Here is a 21094-nt window from a genome sequence, read left to right on the forward strand (position 1 = left end):
TGTACAGCAAAAAAGAAAATCTGATATTAGTATAAAGGTGCATCTCCGTCTGACATTAGTTCTAAATTGCTTCATGTACTGTAAGAGGATAGACAACATTATTGACATGACAAAATGTGAACCAACTATAAATTAAGTGAGGCGATACCATAAATTGACAACATTATAACCTTCAACAATGACAAAACCGATACCATATAGTCAACTTGAAAAGTTCCCGACGTACTTTGATTTATTTTTTTATATTCAAAAGATAATCATCTTTCAAATTTAAATTATAAGCAGTACTTCTTGTTTTATAAAAAGAGCTGTTTTGTGCAATTTAACTCGTGCCATTATTGCCTCAATCGACAGAAAATGAAGTTGTAATATAATATTTCATAGAAAGTACAGCAGACGTTATAAGAGAATAATATTGAACAAGGTCTTTATCAATAGATAAGTTACATAACCTTTTTTACGGCGTATACATATGGATATTGGCATACTTGTTTGTCTAGAAGTAGAGCTATATTGAAAACACTTTGTTCGTCTGTCCGATCGTCTAACTATACGACAAGTTTTAACGTGTGTACACTTTCTGATCTGTCTGTCTGCAATTAGTGTACATTTGCCGATACTTCAATTTTTATCTCTCTATACATTGAAGTACAATAGGGACATGCTTATACAAATAAGAAGACATGGTATGATTACCAATGAGGCAAATCTCAATCAGAGACCAAATGGCTAAACGACTATAGGACATCGGACGGCCTTCAACAATGAGTAAAACCCATACCACATAGTAAGCTATGAAAGGCCCCTACATGACAAATGCAAAACAATGAACAAAATACAAATATGATGAAAAATACCAAAAGACACCGTTTAATTACAAGCCCTTTTAACAGCATGTGAACGGGTGTTTTCTTGTTTTATTCTATTCATAGATGTATCTATGGTCTATAACATCTAGTTTCATTTAAAAAAAGAATACAACCAATTAAACAAACTAACATGTGACAATTCTGCATCTATTGGTAATATTTTGCTTAAATTCAAACCAAAAACGACACCAATATATTTTTTTGAAATTTTTTTAACGGACTGTTATTGACAGTTTTTCTACATACACATACAATATTATATGTTTTCAAAATATCAATTAAAATCGGCCATTTTTTATTTATGTACCAATTTCAAGTCCAGAACAGGATGAGACACTCTCTTTATTCATTATTTTATTTACGAATAGGGTTGTTATACGACCTTGTCTACCAATGAGGGTCTCGCACATGCAGTCGGTTTTGTTATTTCATTGATAGTCTGTTAAATTTGGCCTTACAATGACAATTCTCCGTAATATTTGGAGGCTGCCAAATGCTATACAAGAAAAGAAAAAAAAAGGCACAAACTTAACTATTTTGATTCTGATATGTTTTTCAATTCAAGATAGTATTATTTACTTTAAATTCATTGTCAATAAATAAAAAAAAACACCCTACGCGCCATAGATTTTGTTATTTTTTTTCTCATTAATCACGGGTTCATACGTTTTCTCATTTCTTTAAGTTTCATTAAAATAACATTTGGATATTATAAATGTACAATTAAATATTTGCCACTGGACGTTACGCAAATACCAATACTCATAATTAGCTTTTGTTCCGAATTGTGTTATTGGTAAAATGTTTTTCAGCATGTTACAGTTTAAGCAACAAATAGTAAGATAATCCCAATTCCTTGCATTTTTGTCGAGCCTGCAACTTTTGTTGCAGAAAGCTCGACATAGGGATAGTGATCCGGCGGCGGCGGCGGCGGTGTTGGCTAACTTCTTAAAAGCTTTATATTTTAGAAGGTGGAAGACCTGGATGCTTCATACTTTGTATATAGATGCCTCATGTTACGAAGTTTCCGTCAGTCACATGTCCAATGTCCTTGACCTCATTTTCATGGTTCAGTGACCACTTGAAAAAAAAGTTCAGATTTTTTGTAATGTTGAATTCTCTCTTATTATAAGTAATAGGATAACAATATTTGATATGTGCGTACCTTGAAAGGTCCTCATGTCTGTCAGACAGTTTTCACTTGACCTCGACCTCATTTCATGGATCAGTGAACAAGGTTAAGTTTTGGTGGTCAAGTCCATATCTCAGATACTACAAGCAATAGGGCTAGTATATTCGGTGTATGGAAGGACTGTAAGGTGTACATGTCCAACTGGCAGGTGTCATCTGACCTTGACCTCATTTTCATGGTTCAGTGGTTATAGTTAAATTTTTGTGTTTTGATCTGTTTTTCTCATACTATATGCAATAGGTCTACTATATTTGTTGTATGGAATGATTGTAAGTGTACCTATCTAGCGGGCAGATGTCATGTGACCTTGACCTCATTTTCATGGTTCAGTGGTCAAAGTTAAGTTTTTGAGTTTTGGTCTTTTTATCTAATACTATATGCCATAGATCATCTATATTTGGTGTATGGAAATATTATATGATCTTTATGTTAGTCGCGCAGGTTTTATTTGACCTTGACCTCATTTTCATGGTTCATTGCACAGTGTTAAGTTTTTGTGTTTTGGTCTATTTTTCTTAAACTATAAGTAATAGGTCAACTATATATGTTGTATAGAAGCATTGTTAGCTGTACATGTCTGCCTGGCATGGTTCATCTGACCTTGACCTCATTTTCAAGGTTCATTGGTCGTTGTTTAGTTATCTTGGTTAATGTTAAGTTTATGTGACAGTTGTATTAAAGCTTAGCTTTATACTTAGGACTATCAACATAATATCAATGATTAGTATAGAAGGCGAGACATTTCAGCGTGTGCACTCTTGTTTCTTTCTCTACGTTGAGCAGATTCCACTGGGTCGTGCAGTTTTGGCAGTTATTCAGTGCCAGACTAAAAAGCTCCACAATTCTTCTTCCGTCTTCCATGTTATACTGTCAGTACTCTCTTCTGTGTCTATCACCATTTCTTCAATTTCGTCATGCAAAATTGTATTTGATTTCTTTTTGTACATCTCAAGTATTTCCTTTAATCTCACTGCTTTTCGGCGGATTTCTCCGTCTTTTAGAAATGGCATGGCCACTTTTTAAGCAGGTACTTTTTTTAAATTCGCGCAACCGAAATTAATGACATCATTGTATATTCCGCAAAATATGACTTCTTTTAAAGTGACATCGGGAAATTACAACGTTCTGGTTACCAACGTCGCGAAAACAAGACGAACAGCATTGAGAAGGTTATTATTGGCCCCTGCTACTGTATCGTATTCCCTTAAGTGTTAAAAAAGTGTCCAAAATCTTTTGTCAGATGAACTTGAAATTTGAGGCCAAAACTGGGCCTTACCGGACCTACTCCTTTAATACAGGATATTTCTAAGGGACGACATCAAAAGATCGATGTAGAATAAAAAACTTAAATCAAATAGTTTGGGGGTGGGGGGGGGGGGGGGTCAACATTGCTGCAAGTTTTGTTAATCTAAAATCAATTTTACATATATCCCTATTGGTCAATCATTTTTTCCCAAATTATGTTAAGAGGAAGGGGGGGGGGGCAGTGAAAAAAATATGTGAATTAAGTTTTTTATCCTTCTTTAAACTTTTGATGTCGTCCTTAAATTGGCACATTTTGTAACTACTGATTATTATATTTATTTGAAGGGAGTCGGCGGATGCTTGATGTTATGGATGTTAATACATTTTTGTACTCAGAAAGGGATTGAGATGTCCATGAGAGACTGGGTCTAGTATTATGAGAATACTGAAAGGGCAAGGTTATTAAATGTCATCAGTTTAGAATTTAGTAACACCAAGTTAGAGAACTATGTGGAATCACCAGCTTTGGTAAGTTAAAAGAGGGGCGTAAAGGGGGGTATCTGCACGGAAGAACGCGAAATAAAATTGCCATTTCACGATGAAAGAACAATTAAAAACTTCTTGCACGTTGATCTTTTTACCGATTTCACGAAATAGGGTGAATAACGAACTTTTTTCACGGCTTCACATGAAATAAAAATGATAAAACACGTTGCACGAAACTAACCCTTTACCACCCTCTTAAAAGTCAGTTACATTAAAGTCTATTTAACTGAATATGTAGCTATTATTTTGTCTGCCTTGCAACTGCAAGACATAGGGCTAACAATCCTGTAGTGGATGTGATGGCTTGAACTTCTTGTATAAAGCTTTATATTTCAGATTGTAGAAGACATAGATGCTTCATACCTTGTATGCAGATATCTTATTTTACGAAGTTCCTGTCTGTCATTTGTCTATTGCCCTTGACCTCATTCATGGTTCAGTAATGGCTTGAAAAAATATCATATTTTTTTGTGATGCGAATTTCAGATACTATAGGCAATAGGTTAAATATAGTTTGCATATAGACAGATTGTAATGTGCAAAATGTCGTAACACACTGGTTTTATCTGACCTTTTAAAACCTTTATTTCATGGATCTTTGAACAATGTTAAGTGTTTGTGGTTTGGTCTTTTTCTAGTGTACTTTAAGCAATGGAATTATTGTAACATGTACATGTATGTCTGGCAGGTTTCATATGACCTTGACCTCATTTTTATTGTTCAGTGGTCAATGTTACTTTTTTCATGTTTTTTTCCCCAGTTTATCAGATGCATTAAGCAATTCTTCATCTATATTTGGTGTATGATTTTTTTTTAAATTTCTGCTCGTCTGTATGGCAGGGTTCATCTGACCTTAAATCAGATACTATAAGCATTTGGTAAACCATATCTTGTGTATACAACATTTGCAAAGTGTATATCTTTGTCTTGCAGGGTTCATTTGACCTTGACCTACTTTTCAAGGTTCATTTGTCATTGTTACTTTTTACTTTTTTTCATTTTTCAGTTTATCAGGTACATTTAGCAATTGGTCAACTATATTTGGTGTATAGAATTATTAAATCTACATGTCTGTCTGGCAGAGTGCTTATGACCTTTACCTCATTTTCAATGCTCAATGATTACGTATTGGTTTTGTTGTTTTTCCAGGTACATTAAGCAATAGTCAAATATATTTGTTGAATGGAATGTTTGTAAGGTATGTCTGTATGGCAGGGTTCACTTTATCGGCACCCCCTCATTTTCACTTGACTCCAAGCCATTTTTAATCAGATTGGCACAAAGACTAATAAACATCAGATATATAAAATTTCGTTTTGTGGGGGAAAAAAGAAAATGCCTTCCTACCTACCTACTGTCTCAACCTTTGGGTAGGGTTTGGGCAAACCAAATAATTTTAAGTGTGGCCTGATTCAAGAAAAAGCAGGCAACTTTGAATTATAATTGTCTCATTGGAAATCATACCAGATGTCCTTATTATAATAAGACATTTAAGATGTGCAAACCTTTTTAAACCTCAAGGACAAGAAAAGTACTAGTGTGTTTTAGCCTAGATTTTTATGTATTCAGTCAGGAATTCAATTGAAACATGTGTCAGAAAGGTGTCAAACTATTTCTGTTTGAACTCATCCAGGTTTTCTTACTACAACTGGAAACTTCATGCAACATGTACCATGTTTACTATTGGTATTGGTGACATTAGAAAATTGAACTCCCTAAAATTTGAACCTGGGTCAATTTTCCAACCAGTGGTGAAATGAGAGAAATAATAGGACCTGAGTGGTGTTATTGTCAACGCCATTGTCCTACATTATTCATATTTAACATTGAATCCTTTGATTCTCTAATTTAACATCATAGTGGCTAACAAATTGTACCTCAATATTTTAGATTTTCAAAATAATGGTAAGATCTTAACACAGGATATGATAAAAAATAACTGATGACAGACTCAACTAATTTTACTTATTCTGTGTAATATTTAATAAAAATATATACAATTTACTTATTGTTGTACATGTATCAAAGTCAGGTAAAATCATTTGATTTCTCAATGTATATTTCATCTAGAAGATAAATTGAATTTTGTCAAGTTTTTGCCTTCGAGATCACAAATAAAACCTAAAGACTCATTTTGTTCCAAGCAAATACATCTAGGATACTTCAGTCCATCACTAAGCAGTACTTTACTCTCCTTTCCATCTTTTGATATTACTCTTATTCTACGAGATCCCAAGTCTGCTACAATAATGTTACCATAAGTATCTGTACAAAGTCCACATGGTCCTGATAAATCCTGTGTATATTGCCAGATCTTTTTACCTGATTGATCAACACAGTATACTGCTTTACCTCTATAGTCACTATAGATTACTCTGTCATTACAGTAAACAATGAAATACAGGTCTGTTTTACACTGAACTTGTATTGACTTCAGTGTATTTCCTTCCCAGTCTATAATACGGATTTCATCATCAATCAAACCTACAACAAGAGAATTATCTGATGATGATAATCCATAGCATTGTTTGTCTAATGTGATAACTTTGGTTACTGTTTCATTCTCCATATTGAAGATCTTAATGGCTGTCTCATAAGGATAAGTTATGGCAATAGTGTCCTGATTGATCTGTGTAACACTGAAGGCTCCACCAGGTATAGGTAACTGTTTCAGTAGTTTGCCATCAGGAGTAAGTAGGTTAACTTTACCCCACCTTTCCACTATTATAAGTCTTCCATCCATCAGACAAATCATGTCAATTATCTGCTTCCCCATGTTGATCTCTATCTTATTCTTAATGTTCATGGTCATGTTGTTTATGTTTGATCGTTCTTGTGATTCTACTTGTGCTTCCCTACTCACACCTGTCTCTTTCTTCAAATCCATATCTGTTTTAACAACAGTTAAATCTCCTAAGGATCCAAACTTTTTTATCATCTTTTCTACTTCATTGTTTTTCTCCATTTTGATGTTAAATTCTTTTGCCCTGTCGTCTTTGTCCAGATTATCTATGTATCGTTGACATTGATGTACTTGTTGTTCAATCTGAAGTACGCCTAGAAATGATTGGAGTTTTGAGGCATGTGGTATGACTGTATGTAACTGGTCTTGCATTTTCTTTAAGTTTTTCTGTTTTTCTCCAATTTCAGCAATTAAATCTGTGGCTTTTGATTTTTCTTCATTCAAGATGGTATCTGCCTCATTGCATATCTTCTTCTCTAGGTGGGTTAAATGTTTATCTATTTCATTGCGTATTTTCACAATGAATTTTTTAATGCTTTTATATTCTTGTTCTCCTCTTTTAATGTTTTGTGATTTGTTATTTACAATTTTAACTAAAAGTTGTAAGATGGAATTAATTTCTTTCTCTACAGATTCTTTAGATTTTTCAATCTTGGTTTTCTCCACAATGCTAGCTAAACTTTTTATTCCGGTACACTTTGAATGACTAATGGATATACATTCATCACAGCAAGGCATTAAATGACTGGGACAATACAAGTTAAGCTGTTGACCATGTTTGTCACATTCTGTTTTGATAGTTCGGACAGATGGGTTATAACTTTTAATATCAATGGTTTTATGAAAACGTGACAATCTATATCTTTTGTGATGACCAGAACATGATGAACACAATCCTTCATCGCAGTTGTAACACCAGATGTCAGCTTTAGTGTTTACATTTCCTTCTACACAAGGTCCACATGGAATAGGTATACTGGATGCCATGACCTGGAAATATCCAAGATAAAAGTTATTTTGCTTTATTGTCAAGGTCCAAATAGTTAATGGTTAATGGATGGTGATCCTTGGCCCGAAATGACAAATGTAAAAAATTCAAAGGAGAAAATTAACACCCTGATTTATGAACAAAATCAATGAAAGCAAATATAATGTACAACACGTCCAGTCACTGAATTACAGTCTCCTGACTAATGGGACAGGGACTTGTTGAATGCTTCAATGGTTGTTGTTTGTTGCCATACTGTATATTTGTTTATCATGCATTCACCCTGTTATGTTGGGCATTAGCTGTGCTTCTAGTTAATTAAATATGAATCACTGTTTCTAACCCATCTTTTAGCAATTTAATTTTGTAAATCTTAAATTTACGTGATGAAGATAAATAAGACAAAATCACAGTTTTACATATTTGAGCATCAACTTTACAGTAGGTAAAAATTACATATTCCTTAGTTGATAATAAGTTTGAACAATAAGATATATATATTTATATGTATGCACATAGGTTACATACACATTACTCCGCAATTTATACCTAGTCATTAAATAATATAAATAATATTTTCACCAAATACCTCTTGATGTTGTTATATAACAAAGGTTTAGTTCTCTTTCATCGTTTCTTTCACCATTTCTTCAATGTCAACCAACCAGGAAGTTATTTAGGACATGTCTATACCTGATTCACATATATAATTAATAAATATCTAAATGGCGTGGAACATATGACTGACCCAAATAATAAAAGTTAGAAATTAAGACATCAGTGGGATTTAAATTTCTATTAGAGAAAAAAGGTGTATGTTAACAATGTTAACAATGTTTCTAAATATAGAAAAAATTCTTTTGGAAGAATCTTGATATATTTTGTCTCTCATCTTATTTGTAAGGTGACAAAATATTTGCTATAACTTTGTATTATAGTGTGATTTTGCTCTGATTTAAACCTTGTCCATATGTAGAATCAATGTTTTCTATGTAATAACATTTGTTTCATTTTAGGAATCATCCTGTCAATACATATATATTTCAATGAGCCTCACTAATAAAACTAAATAATTTTTTGTTAAATGACTATATTTGACTTCAAAACAAAGTCTAATGTCTTTACTAATCTATAAACAAAACCCACCAGTAACATGTACCTGAAAATAATATAAACAAAATAATAGAAAACACAATAGTTAACATTGTTGCCCTGCCTGCCACAAAAGTCATTGTAGGCGAAACAAAAGGATTAATATCTGGAGTCAGCATAAACTATTAGTAAATTGTATCAAGCTTAATATTTCAAAATGTAGAGGACCTAGATTCTTCATACCTTGTATGTGTATTCCGTATTTTACAAAGATTCTGTCTTTCATTTGTCCATTGTCATTGCCTCATTTTCAAGATTCAGTGACTGCTCCTGAAATATCAGTGATTAAGTTACATGACTATATAGTTAAAAGGTATTTTATGGTCATTGTAAAGGGTTTAGATCCTTCAGGGGCACATCCAGCTATTTGAAAAAAAGGGGGGGGGGGGGTTGAACTATATTACCCCATTCAAATGGATCCATCACTGTACTGGTTAGAGTATACCATATTGCTTGATGTAAGGATCAACTAAAGTTGTTTGTTTTTTTCTTTGTAGGTCAGACAAGTGGATTGGGTGGATACAGTATGGCCAAGACACTACAAAGATTGTCAGACAGAATCCACTAACATAATTGACAAGATGAAATACCCAAAAGTTCAAAAGTAGGTTTAAATCTGAGGCAACTTTTCTACCATCAAGATTTTAGTATATGACATTACTTCCACAGTCACTCGTCTCAGAAAAATAGTTTCGGTATATAGGGAAAAAAAATTCTAAGACAAGTGCCTGTGGTTAATTCATCTAGTGTTCTGATCAATGGCTACTGAGACTAGCTGCTCTGTTAGAATGCATAACAATGATTTTTAGCAACAAAAAGAGAAGTGGGATTTCTAGCATTAAAAAAAATAAGTTTTCCATTTCTGAAAAAATGAGCATGTGGACCCACATTTGTTTCTTTTGATACCTGCTATGTACGACTTAAGAAAGTTACAATTGTTTTTGTCGAGTCTGTGAAAGTTTGTCACAGAAAGCTCGACATAGAGTTTGTGATCTGGCAGCAGCTTCATATTTTAGAAGGTGGAAGACCTGGATGCTTCATACTTTGTATATGGATGCGTCATGTTATGAAGTTTCCGTCAGTCACATGTCCAATGTCCTTAACCTCATTTTCATGGTTCAGTGACTACTTGGAAAAAAGTTAAGATTTTTTGTAATGTTAAATTCTCTATTATTATAAGTAATAGGACAACTATATTTGGTATGTGCGTACCTTGCAAAGTTCTCATCCCGTCAGACAGTTTACACTTGACCTCGACCTCATTTCATGGATCAGTGAACAAGGTTAAGTTTTGGTGGTCATGTCCATATCTCAGATACTATAAGCAATAGGTCTAGTATATTCAGTGTATTGAAGGACTGTACAGGTGTCATCTGACCTTGACCTCATTTTCATGGTTCAGTAGTTATAGTTAAGTTTTTGTGTTTTGGTCTGTTTTTCTTATACTATATGCAATAGATCAACTATATTTGGTGTATGGAAATATTTTATGATCTATGTCAGTCATGCAGGTTTTATTTGACCTAGACCTCATTTTCGCCGTCCATTGCTCAGTGTAAAGTTTTTGTGTTTTAGTCTTTTTTTTCTTAAACTATAAGCAATTGGTCAACTATATTTGTTGTAAGGAAGAATTGTTAGCTGTACATGCCTGCCTGGCATGGTTCATCTGACCTTGACCTCATTTTCATGGTTCATTGGTCAATGTTTAGTTTTCTTTGTTAATGTTAAGTTTATGTGACAGTTGTCATAAAGCTTTATATTGAGGACTATCAACATAATATCAATGATTAGTAAAAGGCGAGACATTTCAGTGTGTGCAAGAGCTTTTGATTTTGCCATTTGATTATCATAAGGGACATTACGTTTGAATTTTGCTCAAAGTTTGGTATATTTTATCATAGATATAAGAAGATATGGAATGAGTGCCAATGAGACACCTCTCCATCAAAGTCACAATTTATAAAAGTAAACCAGTATAGGTCAAAGTACATGTATAAGTTTGTGATTAGGTCATTTCAATGGGAACCATTAGTGGTAGGCCAATGTTGTTTAGTATACAGTTGCATAAGCATTAGCACATCTTAGTTCCATGGCTAATATTTGGCCCTGCCCTCTAAGTCATGGTCTATTGACTTTGAAACTTTTGCTTAGTTTTTTCATGTATTAGTTTTTGATTAGATTAGTTTAAAATGAAATGCTAATGTTAAGTGAATGATATTTGGTATGCAAATTTTTTTGTCATTTGCAAGTATCATTTCCATGGGGCCACAATCAAAAATATTTTGGTTTGCCCAAACCCTACTCAAGGTTGAGACAGTGGGTAGGTAGGTAGGCATTTTTTTTAAATTTTTTTTTTTAAAGAAATTGAAGTATCGGATGTTTATTAGTCTTCATGCCTATCTGATTAAAAAAAAAAGTTCTTTAAATCAGGACAATAAAGAATTTGAGTAGGCAGCTCTTTTATGGGTAGGTAGGGTTTGGGCAAACAAACCTATTCTTTTTTATGGCCTGGGGATCATATAGCCCCAACCCTCATCATTGTTAATTGACTGAAACTTTTACATAGTAAACAAGTTTGTGTTTAGGGTTGGTTAAATGAAACAGCTTACGATAAGTCAATGGTTTTTGGTATGCAATTGTATTGGCATTGGCATATCTTCATTTCTATGGAGATTGTGTAGCCATGTACCTTCAGTCATGGTTTATCGACTTTGATTATTTGCAAAACTTACATGTTAGAGTATTGCAATGCTATTATAATTTCAACATTTGCAATATTAAAATAACAAGCTGGGACATACGTCTGTGACAACATTTTATATTATATATATTAATATTTTTTAGGTATTGTTTAATGAGTGTGAAGGGATGTTATACAGATTTCCATGTAGACTTTGGGGGGACATCTGTATGGTATCATATACTACATGGGAAAAAAGTAAGTGCAATTTGTATAGATCTAAGAAGATGTGGTATGCGTGCCAATGAGATAACTCTCAATCCGAATCACAATTTGTAAAAAAAGTAAATCAATATTGGTCAATGAATGGTCTTTAACATAACCTTGGTTCACACTAAACAGCAATTCTATTAAGGGCCCCAAAAATGACATTGTAAAACCATTCGAACAGGGAAATCAATGGTGTAATCTACACAAAAAATGAGAAACGCGTATGAATCACATTAACACACAACAACTACTGAACATCAGATCACTGAATTAGGACAGGTGCAAACAAATGCAGCAGGTTTAAACGTTTTTATAGGTACAAAGCTTATGCTGTAATATACCATAAGATACCATAATATTCATAATATTGTAAATTTAAAAAAATCTAATTTTACTTAAAAGCCCATGATTAGTGTAATAAAATGATGTAAATCTGAATCTAGTCATACTTTATAAATAAAATATGTTATTAAAAATTTGGTATTTTTAAAAGTTGCAGATCTATACATTATAAGGTGTATGAATGAATCTTAAGTGTTATGTACAAAGGGAAATAACTCTAGTTGAATTGTTTTTTTGGTCTAAAATTGTTCCATTGCTTTAATATGAAATACAATTCAGTTCAAACTGTCAAACAATAGCAATCAAAAGCACTTTGATTTTTATATTAAGATTTTCTTCACAATTTTGGCTGACAGTGTTTTGTCCATCAGCTCATATACATAATTTTGTCATATGACTGTGACGTCATCAACATTTTTTCATGATTTACACTGGCTTAAAATGGAATTAAGAATTGAATTATAAGGAATTATAAGCTACACAGGTTATTAAGTGTGCACCACATTTTTTGTGTTAGTTCTTCAGAGACAGAAAAAATATTACAGTTTTTCCTTAAATAAAATTGAAAAAAGAAACAGCATAGAAACAGCATATACAAAGTAGATTAAGATAATTTTGTTTTCAGGTGTTTTGGTTAATTCCACCAACACCCCAAAACATGGAAATCTACTTAACCTGGGTGTTGTCAGGGAAACAAGGTGACATTTTCTTGGCAGACAAGGTTGAGGGATGTGAGAGAATTACATTGCATGCTGGGTACACTTTCATCATACCATCAGGTAAGTAGTTACCATGGAAACTGAAACTACATGTGTATTTCAGTTAATGGTTTTAAATGGTAGACAATTTATTACAAGTAAGACAGTAATGTTATAGAAAAAAGAATATTAATTTTGTAAAAGGAAAAAAGAGTTCAAACAGTTTGTTTCAAGATATCTTTCCGAGAAAAATTCACAATGAATATCTGTTTTAAAAAAAAAACAGCTGAAAAGAGTTCAGTTTATGTTGGTTGAGAAAGACCATCCGTAATCAAAGAAACATCATCTACCGGCGGTAAGATTGATTGATTGGTTGTTGATTGCAAACTGACTATCATAGAAAAGTCAGATTGGAGTCTGTCTTTTGGTGACAAACCACAGATTGGAGTCTGTCTTTTGGTGACAAACCACAGATTGGAGTCTGTCTTTTGGTGACAAACCACAGATTGGAGTCCGTCTTTTGGTGACAAACCACAGATTGAAGTCTGTCTTTTGGTGACAAACCACAGATTGGAGTCTGTCTTTCGGTGACAAACCACAGATTGGAGTCCGTCTTTTGGTGACAAACCACAGATTGGAGTCTGTCTTTTGATGACAAACCACTGTGCAACTGTGCCATGAGATGCACTATCTAGACCATTTAGATGTTGGGGCCCTTCAAGATGTTGGAATCTTAGTGAATATTAAAAACTGTAGACACATGCTTCATCTTGTATTTTTTAAAGATTGAAACATACATTAATTAATTCCTCCCTCATTTGTCAAAAATTTATATTTAAAAATATAGATATTTTACTGACGTATTGATAATGGTATGAATGAAATAAATATAAAACTTCAGATCAATATAACTTATAATACTTATTATGTGTTTTTAGGTTGGATTCATGGAGTTTATACACCTGAAGACTCTCTAGTGTTTGGAGGTAATTTTCTTCACAATTACAACATGGAGACCCAGTTAACCGTGTCTGATATTGAGGACAGAACACATGTAAGTAATTTTTAGAGGATTTTGTGGGTATAAATGAATCACAAAATTAAATGTTCATCAAATGACACATTTCCTTTTTGTATGCAAACTTGTGCAAAACCACTTAATTAAATATCCACCAACTTGCAAGTTTTCCACGAAATTGGTCACACGAAAAATAACTGAATCCACAGTATCATAAGTTTAATGAAATTGATATCAAAAGTTTGAATCGGCAAGATTTTTTATGAGTTCAATAGTCAGCATTGATCAACTATTGTACATGATCTTATGTTTGATATATATATATACTTTAAATTAGAATAACAGTAAACATTTCAGATAATCCTGCAATAATTGCTTAAAAGTTAACTCCCTTTTTAATTCCTTATTACCTTATTTAAAATAAAAAATGGCCACCATCTGAGGTTACATTTTATATGTACATTCTCTAGAATATAGGGTTATTGCATGAATATTGGGGAATATTGTCCCGAGTAGAACTTTATATTGCACGAACTTGCGAGTGCAATATATGTTCTACGAGGGACAATATTCCCCAATATTCATGCAATAACCCTTTTATTGTATAGCAATATAATATTTGAAAGTAAAAATTGGTTTAAACTAAGATTTTGTCGTTGATGACGTCATGAATTTTGAAGATTTATTGCACTAGTGCAATAATAGAATTTATTGCACGCTAACTTTTGGTTACTTTCTGTTGGAAATATTATATTGCTATACAATAAAATTGATTATTGCTTTTTTTTCTTTTCAAAAGCAGATGCTTTGAATTGAAAACAAATCATGTCCTAGAAGGTGCTTACCAAATGTTGTTACTTTTTCTTAACCTTGCCAAAAAAGGCCAATTTGTCTGATTTTGAAAGATCTCTTCTAGAATCACCAAACAATTTGAAACCAAACTTGCTACATATGTTTTATGTATTGATTTATGTTCTCATACAAGACTTATTCTTATGCTTTTTTGGCAAAATGAAATAAAAGTAAGTAATTCAGGCACCTTGCATCCTGTAGTTATTTCCATTTTAGGTTAGGATGATAGATAAAAACAATTATTATAGAAATTGGTTTCATACTGAATGTGTATTGATTTCTTTATGATTTACATGTGAAGAAAATAATACCTTCATCATTTTAAATCGCAGTCATTTGTATATCCTGACATGATTCAAACGCCAAAAATAAGAACACCTGAATTTGTTGTAACAAATCAAATTGATACTTTTATACCATGTACTTAAACAAGTTTGGCAACCATACCTGTGATTCTGATTATGACAGATTTATTTCTATTTACAGGTGCCTCATAAATTTCGATATCCATTTTATGCGGAAATAGCATGGTATGTTTTGGCTCAATACTTGTGCTGTCTGACAGGGAAGCAGTGCATTGAACTCCCTTCTGAGAATCAGGAGGACGAGAAACCAGATTGTCAAGACGATTCAAGACCCTCGTCAAGATGTTCACAAGAAAATGGACAAATGGAATCAAAAAATTCTCCGGAAATTGGAACTTCAAATATTTCAAAAAGTATCAAAATAGAACTCACTAGAATCGACCACCAAAGTGTGAAAAAATCTCCTTCCGCTGATGATGAAAAATCGGCAACGAAGTTGAAACAATCACCACGGAAATCTACATCTGATAGTTGTAGTTCCGCAGACACTGAAATATACGAGAGACCAGATGATATTGCTGGTCACCATGGTGATATTGATTTTTCAAATGTATCAAAAGAAATAACTTCCAGAGCAAGTAAAATGAAAATGAACGAAGACTCAAATAGTTCGTCAGGGTCAATTGAAGTCAGGCGACGGAAAAGAGAACGTAAGAATGTTCATTTAACAAAGTGGGAGATAAAAGGATTGAAAAAAATGATTGAATGGTTGGAAGACTTACCTCCATCTAAGAAAGGTATCCCTAAAGACCTGATTGACCCTGAGGGTGTACTCAGAGAGGCAAAGGTAATTTACTAAGAAAACAGAAAATCTAGATACAGTGAAACCTGATATAAAAGTCGCTTCTATTACATACAGTAATCAATTCCAGAAAATCATTTATTCTGATATTGTTATGGCTAGTTAGAAACTAGACTTAAACATGATAAAGATGACTGACTTGTTTTGTGTTTAGTTTAATATATATGATGTAAACAATAATAATTACATTAGATGTATGTTTCATTATAAAACGTTATTCTGATTGGCTAACTGCACATCACATTTTATTCCGTAAGCAATTGCATTACACAATAAAACTTCCTCGCTTCAAACAATGTACTTCAGTCTACGCTTTTACACCCCAATAAAGTTACAAAAAGGAGCATTCAATTCTTAAATGAATTAAATAGACTATACACATATTAAGTTTCTAAGTTTCTCTTTTGATTTCATTAGTTGTTAGGTTGCTGTCTCATAGATGTAATACTTTCATTACTTTAATTGAAACTGTTGACAGATCTGGTCTTTTGATAGAGATTATATTATTCAAAAGGGAGATAATTTTGCAAATGTTTCAGAAAAGAAACTGTTTTTATACGACCGCAAATTTTGAAAAAATTTTCGTCGTATATTGCTATCACGTTGGCGTCGGCGTCGTCGTCGTCGTCGTCGTCGTCGTCGTCCGAATACTTTTAGTTTTCGCACTCTAACTTTAGTAAAAGTGAATAGAAATCTATGAAATTTTAACACAAGGTTTATGACCATAAAAGGAAGGCTGGTATTGATTTTTGGAGTTTTGGTCCCAACATTTTAGGAATTAGGGGCCAAAAAGGGCCCAAATAAGCATTTTCTTGGTTTTCGCACTATAACTTTAGTTTAAGTTAATAGAAATCTATGAAATTTTGACACAAGGTTTATGACCACAAAAGAAAGGTTGGGATTGATTTTGGGAGTTTTGGTTTCAACAGTTTAGGAATTAGGGGCCAAAAAAGGGCCCAAATAAGCATTATTCTTGGTTTTCGCACAATAACTTTATTTAAAGTAAATAGAAATCAATGAAATTTAAACACAATGTTTATGACCACAAAAGGAAGGTTGGTATTGATTTTGGGAGTTTCGGTCCCAACAGTTTAGGAATTAGGGGCCAAAAAGGGACCCAAATAAGCATTTTTCTTGGTTTTCGCACCATAGCTGTAGTATAAGTAAATAGAAATCTATGAAATTTAAACACAAGGTTTATGACTATTAAAGGAAGGTTGGTATTGATTTTGGGAGTTTTGGTCCCAACAGTTAAGGAAAAAGGGGCCCAAAGGGTCCAAAATTAAATTTTGTTTGATTTCATCAAAATTGAATAATTGGGGTTCTTTAATATGCTGAATCTAACTGTGTATGTAGATTCTTAATTTTTGGTCATGTTTTCAAATTGGTCTACATTAAGGTCCAAAGGGTCCAAAATTAAACTTAGTTTGATTTTAACAAAAATTGAAACCTTTGGGTTCTTTGATATGCTGAATCTAAAAATGTACTTAGATTTTTGATTATTGGCCCAGTTTTCAAGTTGGCCCAAATCGAGGTCCAAAATTAAACATTGTTTGATTTCATCAAAAATTGAATAATTGGGGTTCTTTGATATGCCAAATCTAACTGTGTATGTAGATTCTTAATTTTTGGTCCAGTTTTAAAATTGGTCTAAATTAAAGTGCAAAGGGTCCAAAATTAAACTAAGTTTGATTTTAACAAAAATTAAATTCTTGGGCCTCTTTGATATGCTGAATCTAAACATGTACTTAGATTTTTGATTATGGGCCCAGTTTTCAAGTTGGTCCAAATCAGGATCTAAAATTATTATATTAAGTATTGTGCAATAGCAAGTCTTTTCAATTGCACAGTATTGTGCAATGGCAAGAAATATCTAATTTCACAATATTGTGAAATAGCAAATTTTTTTTTAATTAAGAGTTATCTTTCTTTGTCCAGTATAGTAAGCAAGAAATATCTGCAAGAATTTTTTTTAATTGGAGTTATCTTTCTTTGTCCAGAATCAACTTAAATCTTTGTTATGTACAATATACAATGTATATTCACTTTTTACTACCAACTGATAAATTTAAATAATCTTTACCATTCAGTGATAACAAGCAGTTTTTTTACATCTTAATATTTTATGATGTATTTAAATGAGTAGTAATTGTTGCAAACTCCATAAGAATATTTTAATTGAAATTAGTTTTGGAATAAGGGAAAGGGGGATGTGATTAAAAAATTGGGTTCAATTTTTCTCATTTGAAATTTCATAAATAAAAAGAAAATTTCCTGAAACATTTTTTTGAGAGGATTAATATTCAACAGCATAGTGAATTGCTCTAAGAGAAAACAAAAATTTTAAGTTCATTTGAATACATTCATTCTGTGTCAGAAACCTATGCTGTGTCAACTATGTAATCACAATCCAAATTTAGAGCGGAATCCAGCTTGAATGTTGTGTCCATACTTGCCCCAACGGTTCAGGGTTCAACCTCTGCGGTCGTATAAAGCTACGCCCTGCGGAGCATCTGGTTGTAATAAAGGAAGCATGGTACCACAAACTACCCTTATTTAGAGTTTGATATCTTGAAACCTATTTTTTTACTAAGATAAGATATTTTAGATATTTGTAAGTAGAACCAATTAGTCATCTAGGAATATTTCTTTTGTTATTTTGCAGCAATTGGTAATAGACCATCTTCAAGACAATGCACAGCTTGCTATCACAGGGGAGACCATTACTTATTGGCCACCATCTAAAAAGGTACCGTATAGTGGGTTATTTTTTTTTGGGGGGGGGGGGGGGTAATTTTTTTTTTTTTTTCTGCCTAATTGAAAATTTCCATGCAAAGGTAGTGATAAAAGTTTTGGATTGGCCAAAATATTTGGTTACCTTATTTAATGAAAATTGCGAAATTCTACACCTGTGAAAATGATCATAGATTATCGTTGATCTTCTCAACAAGATTGATTTTCTCGCTTGAGCTGGTACGGCGAAAGTGAGAAAAGCAATCGAGTTGAGATGACCAATGATAATCTGTTTATCGCTATTTTACCTATGAATATGTTGTCAATTTCTTTAGGTGTAATACCACCAAATCATGGTATATCACATCCGGTTGTATACGAAAGTAGGTCTAAAAAAATATTCCCTTGAATTTGACCGTTGTAGGTAATTAATCCTACCTTTTATTGCAGTAAAACTATTTCTGTGTCATAAACATATGTCTTGGGTATTTCTAAACACCATTATTTTTTATTTGTGATTTCTATAGAAAATTTGGTAATCTTGAGGTTACATGGTGACTAAACCTTGTGTACACATAGAATAAGGGGAGACATTTGATTGGTCAACTTCCAATGATGGTTATTTTCTTATATGCAATGAAATGTTATGTGAAAAATTTTCTATAGAACTGGACAGTTTAAAACTTTACTCATGCCATTTCTTTATTTGAAACAAAGATAAATTCTGCACAATTTTTTGAAAAGTGCAAATTTAACAAAGACTAATAGGGGAAAATCAATGGTGGTATTACACCTTTAGCAACACCACGTGGCCTCCTCAGTTTCTAGCGATAATTTTTCCATCTGAAGCGAGAAGCATGATATGAAAATTATCACAAAAAGAGATCAAAGGAAAAATGCACAAAATAGCGATAATCTGCTATACATTATGAGAATATATAAGATGTGATTTGATGTGATTGTATGTATTAGATCTGGTGGGTATAAAGGAATTCTACTTGAAAAAAAATTGGCATCAGACAATCATACAAAACTTTGGATTTATAATAAATGTGAAATTTTAAAATCACAATTAAAATAGGTATGAGGATATATAAGATGGAAATTATACATTAGATCAAAAGTGTATAATAAAAGAATTCTAGCTGAACATTTGCTGGGATCAGACAATCAACATGTCCATGCAAGAACAAAAATATGGATTTAATATTAAAGCGAAATTTTTGTGTCTGTTTAATTATTTATATAAAACCTCTAAAACTTTCATGACAGGTTTACTCTGATGTTTTTTTGAAAAGTGTTGGTAGATATAAAAACACCATTCAGTTAGATAAACAGGAGCAGGGTTCTCAGTTATAAAACTTTACACTTGTTTAAATCTGCTATATTGTATAAGTGATCATTTTGAATAGGTATAAAATATTTGCCACTAAACCTTGAGCAAACAACAAGAAAACAGTCATCTGAGTGATTCTAGTCCTTGGAAGTCCTCTTGACAGTAACATTTATAATAACAGTTCTAAAGATGAAACTCATCTTACTGGTTCAAATGGTTAATATAAGGAATTTTGAAACTCAGAAAAACTGCTATGAAATGTATGATGGAAACTCACCCAATTTAGAATGGTAAGCCCTACAAGGGGGTTAATGTAAATTCAGAAATTATTGTGAAGTTCTAATTATTGTAAAAATTGCAAAATGGTCATAATTGGAAAATTTTTAACTCGCATTTTGAAATATTTAATATGAATTAAACAGGATTTTTCTGAATATCGCAAAAATTAAAGTTGTAGTCAAAATTGACAAAATCTCAACAATAAATGTCTGCATTAATTTCTGACTTTACCGTACTTAGTTATTTCAAAAGGAAATATCATTACATTTCTAATCAATTTTCCAGAATTCAAACTATTCCCATGTGACGACTATTCCAGATTCAATATTCCTTGCTTTATTTGAAATTAGAGATCAGATGACAGTTCATTAATGGAATCTTTCACCCCTGACAGAAAAAAAACATTTTATTTTATATATAAACAACACTCAAAACTACATTTGTTATTACAATACCAAATCCTAAGAAAAGGGGGTTCTTAAAAGGGTAAGGGGTTCGAACTTTATATGCAACAATTGATATTATTATTATGATGTTTAATTAAAATAAAGTAAAAGATTACAGTATTAATTTATTTGTATTGTCTGCTACAGGTTATCAAACCAAAAAAGCAGTATACTTCCACTGGACAGAAAGCACCCAAGGCTGCAAAGGGAAAGTTACAGAAGTCGGAGGTTGTGCGTCGTCGGAGAACAAGATGTAAGAAATGTGAACCATGTACACGGTCAGATTGTGGGGAGTGTAATTTCTGTAAAGATATGAAGAAGTTTGGTGGATCAGGCAGAATGAAGCAGTGTTGTAAAAGCAAGCAGTGTCTTTCTGTAAGTATTTATGGGGAACTAGTTAAAGGGGAGGGGTGTTGTAAGAGTAAGCAGTGTATTTATGTAAGTATTTATGGGGAACTAGTTAAAGGGGAGGGGTGTTGTAAGAGTAAGCAGTGTATTTATGTAAGTATTTATGGGGAACTAGTTAAAGGGGAGGGGT

At 32.6% G+C, this 21094-nt stretch overlaps 2 protein-coding genes across 3 annotated transcripts in view; one reads left to right on the forward strand and one right to left on the reverse strand.

Moving 5' to 3' along the window:
- The window catches only part of LOC143076548 (uncharacterized), an 87062-nt gene extending 78768 nt beyond the window's left edge, over window positions 1-8294 (reverse strand). The window contains exons 1-2 of one of the 2 annotated variants that reach the window (XM_076252375.1): window positions 8173-8287; window positions 5814-7585 (exon numbers count right to left, since the gene is read on the reverse strand). In XM_076252375.1, coding sequence (XP_076108490.1) covers window positions 5915-7582 — 1668 coding nt within the window. In that variant the 5' untranslated portion in view covers window positions 7583-7585; window positions 8173-8287 and the 3' untranslated portion in view covers window positions 5814-5914. Of the gene's footprint in view, window positions 1-5813; window positions 7586-8172 lie in introns of those variants that run through there. The other variant, XM_076252374.1, reaches the window with a different exon arrangement.
- Window positions 3759-21094, forward strand: part of LOC143076547 (lysine-specific demethylase 2B-like) — a 34168-nt gene continuing 16832 nt past the window's right edge. Inside the window, exons 1-8 of the mRNA XM_076252372.1 lie at window positions 3759-3834; window positions 9233-9339; window positions 11580-11673; window positions 12653-12806; window positions 13664-13779; window positions 15082-15747; window positions 18428-18511; window positions 20704-20931. Of these exons, the coding sequence (XP_076108487.1) occupies window positions 9317-9339; window positions 11580-11673; window positions 12653-12806; window positions 13664-13779; window positions 15082-15747; window positions 18428-18511; window positions 20704-20931 (1365 nt within the window). The 5' untranslated portion in view covers window positions 3759-3834; window positions 9233-9316. The remainder of the gene's footprint in view (window positions 3835-9232; window positions 9340-11579; window positions 11674-12652; window positions 12807-13663; window positions 13780-15081; window positions 15748-18427; window positions 18512-20703; window positions 20932-21094) is intronic.

The sequence above is a fragment of the Mytilus galloprovincialis genome, chromosome 5 (genome assembly GCF_965363235.1).
Source record: "Mytilus galloprovincialis chromosome 5, xbMytGall1.hap1.1, whole genome shotgun sequence".
Lineage (NCBI taxonomy): Eukaryota > Metazoa > Mollusca > Bivalvia > Mytilida > Mytilidae > Mytilus > Mytilus galloprovincialis.